Here is a 12,031-nt window from a genome sequence, read left to right as displayed (position 1 = left end):
ATTTCTGTAGTTCAAGAATTTGTTTTTGAGAACTTCTTAATGTTCTTATCAATTTTTTGAGATCTGCTTCTTGCATTTCTTCTATGTCATCATCCTCATAATCTTGAATTGGGGTGTCTTTTTCATTTGAGGGCTTCATGGTGACTTCCTTGTTTTTATTACCTTGGTTTTTGCGTTTGTTATTTGGCATATTGGAGATATTTGGTTTCTTCACTGTGGTGCTTTTTCTTGTTATACTATGACTCTAGATTAAGTGGACTATCTGTTTTTGATGGAGCCTTAGGGCTTGAGATGGGTGTGGCCTGAGAGCTCTGTTTGGTGTGCCAAAGGTGACACTCCCAGGTTAGGCGTGGTAAACCTCTCTCTCTCTCTCTCTCTCTCTCTCTTTTTTTTTTTGATTCAACAGGGAAGTTATTCTGCACAGCTGAACAAAGTTGGAGGTAGTTAGCAGGCAAATGATATACCCACAGGAGCCAGAGATCAGAAGCTCTTTCCCAAGGACCACACAGGGAATCTGTTCGGCCCTTAGAGTGCGCTCAAATTCTCCTTCAGTCTCCCACTGGGTTGCCAAAGTTACGGAATTGTAGCGTCTCTGGAGAGTGCTCACGTGAATTCCGTGAGTTCTCTCCCCCACCGTCTCTTTTTTCACAGTCTCAGTTCAGTAGCACCATAAATTTACTAAGTCCTAATCTCCTGTTAATTCGCCCCACCCAGAGTCAGGTTTTACTGCTAGGCTCAGGGCCGGTGCAGACCTGAGGTCGCTCTGCTTATGACGTATGTCCAAGATGGCGCCTGCTCTTTGTCTTGCTCGCCCTTGAGAGGTGAGCGGAGAGAGAGAAACCCGTGTCCATACCAGTCACCTTTTTTTTTTTTTTTTTTTCCCTCTCTCTCTCTTCCAGTTAGCTTGGTGAAGTCCCCCCCGCCCCGGGGGTCGTTCCCTCTAGTCTCCTCTCTCCGCTTGCCTGCCGGTGTCTCGGGTTATTGAGGTTCGGCTCACCTCGCGTTCCAGCGCTGGTGTGTTGAGTCTGCCGCTGACGTCCCGAACTGTGGGCTCCCACGCTCTCCACGCAGGTCTGCTCCCCTTCCAGCGCCGATGTGTTATATATTAAAATTTAAAAATGAAAAAAGCACAAATATTTTATTTTTATATCTTAAAGAACAGTTATCCAATGGTCATTTTTTAAACATGTATTTAAAACAACTCACTACTTTTTTTTTTTGGACAGGCAGAGTTAGACAGTGAGAGAGAGAGAGACAGAGAGAAAAGTCTTCCATTTTTCCATTGGTTCACCCCCCAAGTGGCCACTACGGCATTGTAGCCGGCACGCTGCCCTGATCCAAAGCCAGGAGCCAGGTGCTTCTCTTGGTCTCCCATGCAGTGGAAGGCCCAAGGACCTGGGCCATCCTCCACTGCACTCCTGGGCCACAGCAGAGAGCTGGATGGGAAGAGGAACAACTGGGACAGAATCCGGCGCCCCAACCGGGACTAGAACCTGGGGTGCCAGCGCCGCAGCCACAGGTGGAGGATTAACGTAGACCACTCACTACTTTCTAAGGAAAAGCCCTATTTGGGTGACAAAAGGGAAGCGAGAACAGACTGATAAATTGAAAGGCAAGATTGCTCTGGAAATAATCTGTGCCTATTTTGAGAATAATGTGTTTTAAAGATAGAAAGAGGAAAAGGCTAGTAGAGCACTTGCTTCAGAATACACTAACAGCTTTTATCATTGTTTCAAGCACCCATGATACCAAAAATATACGTAATAAATAAAAAATAAATCAACTACCATAAGATGGTAGGCATTGTATTACCGGAAACGTGGACACTTTATAAACATGGATATTCTTAAAGCACAGCGTTTGACGTTTTTGGTATAAAATAAAATCTTTACAAAATCCTTAGGATTTGCAATAAACACTACAGTAGGCAAGGGTAAACTGAAATACTCACTAATACGGTATGATTATTGAAGTCACTGTCGTTAGAAAATGTAGATTAGAGCAGTGAATCAATTCTCAATGTACCAGTGCAGTGTCCTTTAGATACATCAATTTTTTTTGATAGATGACAACATTAATTACCAAGCAAATTTTTGTTTTCCTGTAAGACTCTGTTAAATTCTTAAAAGTTATATTTCACATGGAAATTTAATAGTCTCAATCTTAATGGTGGAGTAAAGGAAGTCAATTTTTATTCTCCATAACATTCTTACTTAGGATGAAGTCCATCACCAGGGAACAATATTTCTCCTATTCTAAGAGATTCTTCCAATTTAAGTTACTACAACAATTAAACATCACAGAGAGAAGCTGAATCTGAAAATGTAATCTTTCAAACTCCTCTTTGTTGTGAATAACAAATGCTTATTTTGATAGTACCTGCTCAAAGTACATATGAATCAGTCCTGATATGTTTGATTCCTCAGTTAACACCTAGTAAAGAGGCAGCAAAAATAAAATCTATTGCAAATTCTCAAGCTTCATTTTTCTCCTTTTGCCCTAAACTGAAAAACTAAATAAACAAATTATATAAAGTCTAATCTACAGAATAAAGTTATATATGCAAACACATAGTTATATGCATTTTTCCCCAGTGACACACTTTTCTCTTGTGGTTAAATATAAATTTTACGTAAGAAGCACACTGTCACTGCTACAGTAATTCAGATCCAACAGCCTGACACTGACTGCTCCTGCTTCTCTGGGACAATGCACCAAAACAGACCTTCCTTAGGAACACAACTCACAAACATTGAACATGTATACGTGTTTAAAGCTAAAATTCATTTGTCATGAAAAACTGGCCCATGCAAAACAGTTTATAGTTTTTCCTGTTCACATTGTGCAGAATTTTAATATCATCCACAAAGTTAGTACAGTAATGAAACACAAAGGAGAAAACAAGGGGAGAAAGTTTCATAGTGCAGCCTGAAACAATCTTAAGAGTTCTCTCCTTTGTGTGCATCTTGCACATGCAAATTGTATTAGTTCACTGTTTGAAAGAGAGTAGACTGCCCAGGAATTGTTTATTGTTCAGGTGCCTTTTCCAAAGTGAAGAACCTTTAAAATCAAACCAAGATGGAGTGACCTAAGCCAATACCATTAAAAACAAGAAGTTACCTTTGCCCCAAATAAAAAATTAAAGTTTAAAAATTACAGCCCTAAACTTTTTCCCCCAAAGCTAAAACTAGGTGCAGCTATAAAAATAAGGGACCCTATGCTTAGCTAGCTGCGACACTTGTGCCTGGCTGTGCTAAGACCTAACCCAGTTTGTATGCCTCCTAATACTCAAATAATGGTGTGGGAAGCAGGACGCCGCTCTCCCACCAGGGGAACAAAGGGAGCGAGACGTCGTCCCCCTCAGGGTGAACAAGATGGTGCTGGCAGGGAAAGGAACTACTAAAGAAGTAAACAACAAAATGGCGACGAGGTGCATGCCTCCCATGTGATCCTGTAGTTGATTGGATAGAAGATGCATGCCCTTCACATGATCAGCTCGCGGATTGGACTGCTGTGTACATGGACTCTATAGTGCTTTTGATTGGTTGCTGCGGGTATATAAACCATGTGGCTTTGTGCTGGGGGCACTCTCTGGACTCCCAAGTTCAGGAGGCCTGTCTGCACAGACGCCGAATAAATCCTCTTGCTTTTGCATCAGCTGGTCTGGAGTCTGAGTCTTTGGGGTGTGCCTCTCGACGTTAGCATCCTCACTCCAAGGGTCTAACATTTTGGGGACTCGTCCGGGATTGGTGCGCCCCCAGACTCAATTCCAGGTTCGGCCGGAGGTAAGAGCTAGCTCAGTTTTCATTTTGTGTTGCTGTTGTGTGTGTGTATGTCTTCAGTGTTTCGAAAAACTGTACCTGTACAGGGCTTGTTTTGCTTGGGTCAGCGGGGGAGGCAGACGTGCCCTGAGACCCCTGGTCCCGCTCTGGAGGACACTCCAAGAGTTTTGTGGGGGAGGGAGAGAGATCAGGTCTCTCTCCTCCCCGGGGAACCCGGCCATGGTCGGCCGCTCCCCTCTCGATTCGTACTTTCGGTTTGTTGCCAATCAGTTGCCACGCGGCTTGTGTGGTTTGTTCTGTTCGTCTGTCTAGTCAGTGTCCTGTACGTTGTCAATTCAATTGTTTTACCCATGGGTCAACAACTAACTACTCCTTTAAGTCTGACTTTAGGACATTGGAAAGAGGTCACGAAACGGGCACATAACCAGTCAGTGGAAGTGTGCAAGAAAAAGTGGCTGGCTTTCTGTACCTCTGAGTGGCCCTCCCTTGAGGTTGGATGGCCGCGGGACGGCACTTTTAACCTTACTACTATCTTACAGGTCAAAGAGAAGGTTTTCCAACCGGGACCGCATGGACATCCGGACAAAGTGCCCTATATTGTCACCTGGGAGAGTCTCTCCCGAGATCCTCCAACATGTGTTAAGCCTTCCCTTTCCTCTTTAGGGGCACAGACCCCAAAACCAGGCCCCAGGCCTTCTTCAACCCCACTCATGCCTTTACCTTCGGCGCCACTCACTTCTTCTTCCCTTCTTCCCCTGAATGAACCACCTAAGCCTATGCCTAAAACTCCACCAGTTCTCCCAGACACTCAGGAAAATCTTCTACTTCCAGACCCTCCTCCTCTGTACCCTCCTCGGGTCCCACCACAGTTGGTTCAGGAACCCCAGGACCCTGAGCCACTCTCCCCTGACTCCACCGAAATGGGAGGGTTAGAGCCTTCCTCCTCCCCACCCTCTACTCGCCTGTGGCTGTGGAGGGAATGTGCCAGTGGCCCGGAGCGTGTCTGGTCCTCTCAAGCATTTCCTTTAAGGTCAGTGGCTGGCCAGATTCAGTATTGGCCGTTGTCCGCCTCCGACCTATACAACTGGAAGACCCACAATCCCTCCTTTTCCCAAGATCCCCAAGCTTTGACCGGATTAATTGAATCCATTCTACTCACTCACCAACCCACATGGGATGATTGTCAGCAACTTCTACAGGCCCTCCTCAAGGAGGAAAAACAGCAAGTCATATTAGAGGCTCGTAAAAATGTGCTGGGAGCAGATGGCAGGCCGACCCAACTGCCTAATGAGATCGCAGACGTCTTCCCTCTGACTGCCCGGAGTGGGACTACAACACCGTGGCTGGTAGGGAGCGACTCCATCTCTATCGCCAGACTCTGTTAGCGGGTCTCAAAGGGGCAGGGAAGTGCCCCACCAATTTGGCCAAGGTACGTGCGATTATCCAGGGTCAGGAAGAGACGCCGGCAGGGTTCTTAGAACGTTTAATGGAAGGTTATCACATGTATACCCCTTTTGACCCTTTGGCCGCCGAATGCCAGTCGGATGTAATTATGTCGTTTATTGGACAGTCGGCTCCCGATATCCGAAACAAATTACAACGACTGGATGGGCTGCAAGGGTATACATTACAGGACCTACTAAAGGAGGCAGATAAAATTTTCAATAAAAGGGAAACACAGGAGGAAAAGGAAGAAAGATTATGCAAAGAGCAAGAGCGGAGGGAGGACATCCGGGACAAAAAGCGGAATCGAGAATTAACCAAAATTTTGGCCACGGTAGTGCAGGGTGCAGGGCAAGGTAGGCCAGGACAGAATAAGACCCTGGGAGACAAGAGAAGGTCCCGAGTAGAACGAGACCAATGTGCCTACTGCAAAGAAAAGGGACACTGTGTTAAGGACTGCCCTAAGCTGTCTCAGGAAACTAAGAAAAAGACAGTTACAGTCCTGCCCTTGGGGGAAAACAACTAGGAAAGTCAGGGCCAGGAGCCCCCCCCCCCCCGAGCCCAGGGTAACTCTTGACGTAGGGGGGTACCCGGTGACCTTCCTGGTAGATACAGGAGCACAACATTCGGTGCTGACCGAGGCCAGGGGGCCTCTGAATTCTAAAACTTCTTGGGTCCAGGGAGCTACTGGGGGAAAATTGTACAGGTGGACAACTGAATGAAAGGTCCATTTGAACACTGGACAGGTGACTCACTCGTTCCTACTGGTGCCAGATTGCCCATATGCCCTATTGGGCCGGGATTTGCTTTCAAAAGTGGGGGCCCAAATTCACTTTCATGATAAGAGGATTTCAGCCACTGGCCCGGAAGGGCAGCCCCTTCAAATACTGACAATACGCCTAGAGGATGAACATCGATTGCTCGAAAAAACCCCAGCTAATACAACCTCTCTAGACCCCAAGTGGTTAATGGACTTTCCCCAAGCTTGGGCAGAAACAGCCAGAGTAGGATTGGCTGTCAACCAACCGCCCCTAATAATTGGCTTAAAACCCTTGGCCACCCCAGTGTCAATCCGGCAGTATCCTATGAGCAAAGAGGCCAAGGAGGGCATCAGGCCCCATATAGACAGACTGTTGCAGTTGGGCATCTTAAAACCGTGCTGCTCGCCTTGGAATACCCACCTCCTCCCAGTAAAAAAGCCAGGCACGGGGGACTACAGGCCAGTGCAGGACCTACGGGAAGTTAACCGAAGAACGGGAGACCTGCACCCTATTGTGCCCAATCCTTACAACCTGCTAAGTGCCCTACCACCAAGCCATCAATGGTATACGGTACTAGACCTTAAAGATGCGTTCTTTTGTTTAAGACTGAGTCCTCAAAGTCAACCCCTGTTCGCCTTCAAGTGGAAAGACCCGGAGGCCGGACTTTCTGGACAACTCACTTGGACGAGATTGCCACAGGGGTTTAAAAATTCGCCTACCCTGTTCGATGAGGCCCTGCACCAGGATCTGGCAGACTTCCGAGTCAATAACCCCAGCATAGTCCCCCTTCAATATGTGGACGACCTGCTTTTGGTGGCAGAAACCGAACCAGGACTGTCAAAAAGGTACGGGGTCCCTGCTAAAAAAATTGGGGGAATTGGGATACAGAGCCTCCATGAAAAAGGTGCAAGTGTGCAAAAGATAGGTCACCTACCTGGGATACCTGCTAGAAGGTGGTCAGTGGTGGCTAACAGAGGGCCGGAAACAGACAGTTGCCCTAATTCCACTGCCCAAGAGCGCCTGACAAATGCGAGAATTTCACAGCAGCGCAGGCTTCTGCCAACTATGGATACCAGGATTTGCAGAATTAGCAGCACCTCTGTACCCCCTCACTAAACCCAATGCCCCCTTTATATGGGAAAAAGAACATCAAATGGCGTTTGATCAAATCAAAAGGGCTCTATTGTCAGCCCCTGCCCTAAGCCTCCCCAATGTGACTAAGCCCTTTACATTGTACGTTGATGAACGAAGGGGAATAGTGAAGGGCGTCCTGGTTCAGAAACTGGGACCTTGGAAAAAGCCGGTGGCTTACTTTTCAAAAAAATTGGATAATGTGGTGGCTGCTTGGCCCCTGTGTCTGCGCATGGTGGCCGCAGTAGCAGTCCTTGTCAAAGACGCAGATAAACTGACTCTAGGATAATCCCTCACCGTGGTGGCCCCCCATGCCATTGACACCATCATCCGGCTGCCGCCAGATAGGTGGCTCTCCAATGCCTGAGTGACTCACTACCAAGCTATGTTGCTCAACCTGGAGCGGATTCAGTTCGGACCTGCCACCCCCCTGAACCCGGCTACCCTGCTCCCAGATATGGAGCCCGGTGCCTGGGTACCTCATGACTGTCACCAAATCCTGGTTGAGGCCCATGGCACCCGGGAGGACCTGATGGACCGGTCGTTACCGGACGCGGAACACACCTGGTACACCAATGGGAGCAGTTTTCTACAAAACGGTGAGCGGAGGGCGGGGGCGGCCGTGGTGGATGGACACTCCATAATATGGGCAAGCGCCTTGCCTGCGGGAACCTCGGCTCAGAAAGCCGAGCTTGTGGCCCTCACACAGGCCCTTAAACAAGCTAGCGGAAAAAAAGTTAACATCTATACTGATAGATGCTATGCATTCGCTACTGCCCATATACATGGAGAAATTTACCGAAGAAGAGGCCTCTTAACCTCAGCAGGAAAAGACACAAAAAACAAGACTGAAATTTTAGACCTCTTACAGGCGCTTTTCCTACCTAAAAAGTTGAACATAATTCACTGTCCTGGACACCAGCGGGGAAGTGACCCTATAACAAGAGGAAACAAAATGGCGGACGAGGTTGCCAGAACGGCTGTGGTAGGCCCGCAGACTCTACACCTGAGTACTGCGGTGGCCCACCATACGCCAGACCACAGGGACCTCCCCTTCCCCCATTTAGATCAAGATTTGGATGAAATCCAGCGGCTTGGGGGCGGATTACGATGAACAAAAGGGAGTTTGGACATTCCAGGACAAAGTTGTCCTGCCCCACAAAATGGCCCGTGAACTAATAACTCAACTCCATAAGTGGACTCATTTAGGACATAAAAAACTAAAAATGCTGCTGCAACAAAAAGATCAACCTTACTTTATCCCAAGGCTTAACTCTCTAGTTCAACAGGTCACCGAGTCCTGCGTTCCCTGCGCTAAAGTCAATGCGGGGCACCTCAAGCTGCCGGAAGGAACAAGGTTCCAGGGAGATCAACCTGGAATTGCAGTGTACACACTTGCAGTCTTTGCTGGATATAATCTAATATCTAGCAACCTCCAGATATCCCACTTATTTCCAACTGTTTCTTCCATCTCAATTATCTCATAACTACCTTTGCTTTAGTTAACTCATAGAGACGAAGAAACATAATGAATGAAAGGAAGGTTCCTTCTCTCTGCAAACTATCAGGTGTGTGTCCATGTGTGTGTGTATGTATGTGTGTCTAGTCCAATAAAGGAATAAAACTGTGTCAAGCTGAGGTTTTTGATACAGTCACCCATCATTCTAGTCTAGAATGGACTTTTGTGTGACTGGGTAGATTTGCTTTAATTCTCTGTAAACAAATATGCACCTCCCCCCATACACACACATTCACGTGAGTGTACACGGACATACATCAACCATACTATTCACCCCAGATAATCTACATCAATTTTTTGTAAATAAAATCAGACCCAAGGAACAAATCGTCCAATGAATTTTATATTTTAAAATCTAAGGCAGAATTTCTTATTTTTACTGAAAAGTAATTCTAAGTTTATTATAAATCTATTAGAGAAGGTATGTATGATTGCTTGAATTCTGGTATGCCCTGAAATTTCATATGTTGGAATCCTCACCTCGAGTCATACAATATTTTGGTGTGGTACCTTTGGAAGGTTACTGGATAATGAGGATACAGTCCTCAAGAATGGGATTAGTGCCCTTAAAACACAATCTCCAGGGAGCTCTCCAGTGCTCTTTCTACCATGTGAGGGCACATTAAGAAGTTAGCAGTCAAGAAGACAGCTTTCACCAGAACCCGGCCCTGCTGGCAACCTGACCTGAGACTTCAAAAACAGTGAAACTTCTGTTGTTTATAAACCCCCCAATCTTAGTCCTTTGTTACAGCAGCATGAATGAAGCAAAACAGAAAACAAAGCAAATCACATTTGGTCAAGCCTAAGATCTTTACCAGTAGCTGGAGCTCATCAACATTATTTGCAGTGTTTTCTTCTTTAGTCAAAAATGAAGTAAATACTGGGGAAATGCTACTATTTTTTTTTTTTTTTTGACAGGCAGAGTGGACAGTGAGAGAGAGAGAGACAGAGAGAGAAAGGTCTTCCTTTGCCGTTGGTTCACCCTCCAATGGCCGCCGCTGCAGCCGGCGCACCGCGCTGATCCTGGCAGGAGCCAGGAGCCAGGTGCTTTTCCTGGTCTCCCATGGGGTGCAGGGCCCAAGCACCTGGGCCATCCTCCACTGCACTCCCTGGCCATAGCAGAGAGCTGGCCTGGAAGAGGGGCAACCGGGACAGAATCCGGCGCCCCGACCGGGACTAGAACCCGGTGTGCCGGCGCCGCAAGGTGGAGGATTAGCCTATTGAGCCACGGCGCCGGCTCAATGCTACTATTTTTTATCCACAATGGTGGGTAAGTGAGCATCTGTTACATGTTTCAATATGTTTTTAATATTCGCAATGAAAATAAGTTGAAGGAATTTCAAGGACAAGGTCCAGTCAGTATTAGATATCATGCTAAAGAATTTTGAGGCTTATCCCATAAGTCAATGGAAATTTATTTGGTTTTTGTGCAGAACAGTGATATGAAAACAAACACATTTCTATTTGGGGATAAGTTAATTGGGCAATGCTGTGAGAGATGATTTGGCAGAACAAAGTCTAGTCTGACAAAAACAAGGCATGCCCTTGCAGCAGAGCTTGAAGAGAGTGAGAAGAGTAGGAGAGGAAAGGTGAGAGCAGGTCTCTTGGTTATGATGGCCCTAAAGAGCAGCGAGAAAATCTGCCCTAGAGCTTCTCATTTCTTCATGCATTTATGGACTCACTCCTTCTTGCAATATCTAGTGGGCACCCAGCTTAGTTAGGAACTTAGAGTATAAAGCTGTGGACCTTGCATCAGCCACTTACTCGTGCTAGAAACACAAGGAGATGGTACAGGATTGCGAAAAGGAGTGGTTGCTTACAAAACAGCCAGAGAAAGCAAAGGTCAAGGTCTGGGGCATGTGTGAGCAGGGCTACCAGGGTGTCAGGTGAAGCATCCATAGCACAGAATGCAATGTGTCAATGCAACGTCACTGATTTTCACTGTTCTCCAACTGTAAGAACTCTCTTTGGATGTTATCACCTCCACTAATTTGTGATTTATGAATGTAAACAAAGCTGCTTGAATTCCAAAAGCCTGGAAATTGGTGCAGTTTTACAATCTTCAGTCAGTCCCACATTAGACCTACTTCTGGAGGAGTTGAAAGGATGCGAGCATAGACAACAGGACAGGGAAGGTGGCATCAGATTCTTCTGCATTCAGGAGTCTCAGTCCAACAAAAACTGATGTGCTCCACAGCACCATTTGAAAATAACATTTGGATGGCCAACAGACACATGGAAAAATGCTCAGGATCCCTAGCCATCAGGGAAATGCAGATCAAAATCACAATGAGGTTTCACCTCATTCGGTTAGGTTGGTTTACATACAGAAATCAACCAACAACAGATGCTGGTGAGGATGTGGAGAAAAGGGGACACTAACCCACTGTTGGTGGGAATGCAAACTGGTATAGCCACTATGGAAGACAGTTTGGAGAGTCCTCAGAAACCTGAATATAACCCTACCATACAACCCAGCCATCCCACTCCTTGGAATTTACCCAAATGGAATTAAAGGGGAGAAAAAAAAAAGAGCCATTTGCACCTCAATATTTGTTGCAGCTCAATTCACAATAGCTAAAACATGGAAGCAACCTAAATGTCCATCAACGGATGACTGAATAAAGAAACTATGGGATATGTACTCTACGGAACACTACACAGCAGTAAAAAAACAATGAAATCCGGGGATTTACAACAAAATGGAGGAATCTGGAAAATATGCTGAGTGAAATAAGCCAGTCCAAAAGGGACAAATATCTTATGTTCTCCCTGATTGATGGCAACTAAACGAGCATCTAAAAGGAAACCCATTGAAGTGAAATGGACACTATGAGAGACAATGACATGATCAGCCCTTGTCTAGACTGTTGAGGAACAGCTTACTATTTTATTCCTTTTAGTATTTTGTTGTCGTTGTTGTTGCTCTGTTTGTTCTACTTAATACCACTGGTTTAACTCTGTAATCAATACACAATCATTCTTAGGCATTTAAAATTAACAGAAAAGTGATATCTGTTAAATATAGGAGTGGGAATAAGAGAGGGAGGAGACATATAGGTTGGCACATGCTCACTTGGACTTACCTCCAATGGTGGAAATAGAAATGTGCCAGGGGATTTCAACTCAATCTTACCAAGGAGTCAGGTACCAATGCCAGCGCACTTGGTAAAGTGATAAGTATAAGTACATAACCGATCAAAAAGATAGGGTAAGTGTCGAAGAGATTTCACAAATAAGACCAGTGTATACAAACAATTTAGGATATAATTAAAGGGGAGAGAATGATCCTGCAGGGGAAGCAGGACACACAGCAGACTCATAGAATGGCAAACGCCCCAAACAGCACTCGGGCCTCAGAATCAACCCTTGGGGCATTCAGATCTGGCTAAAAG

General features: G+C 45.9%; 1 protein-coding gene across 1 annotated transcript; it reads left to right on the top strand.

The window, feature by feature from the left end:
- The first annotated feature begins 1,248 nt into the window (after positions 1–1,248).
- On the top strand, positions 1,249–8,377 carry LOC149127231 (uncharacterized). The gene is given in 4 exon segments (XM_089331382.1): positions 1,249–5,096; positions 5,099–5,757; positions 5,759–6,814; positions 6,816–8,377. Coding segments are annotated over 4 exon segments (4,395 nt in total). The 5' UTR covers positions 1,249–3,832; the 3' UTR covers positions 8,232–8,377.
- The last annotated feature ends 3,654 nt before the right edge of the window (positions 8,378–12,031 follow it).

The sequence above is a fragment of the Oryctolagus cuniculus genome, chromosome 4, assembly GCF_051225735.1.
Source record: "Oryctolagus cuniculus isolate XC-2025 breed Fujian yellow rabbit chromosome 4, ASM5122573v1, whole genome shotgun sequence".
NCBI lineage: Eukaryota > Metazoa > Chordata > Mammalia > Lagomorpha > Leporidae > Oryctolagus > Oryctolagus cuniculus.
This window is presented reverse-complemented; position numbering and strand designations above follow the sequence as displayed.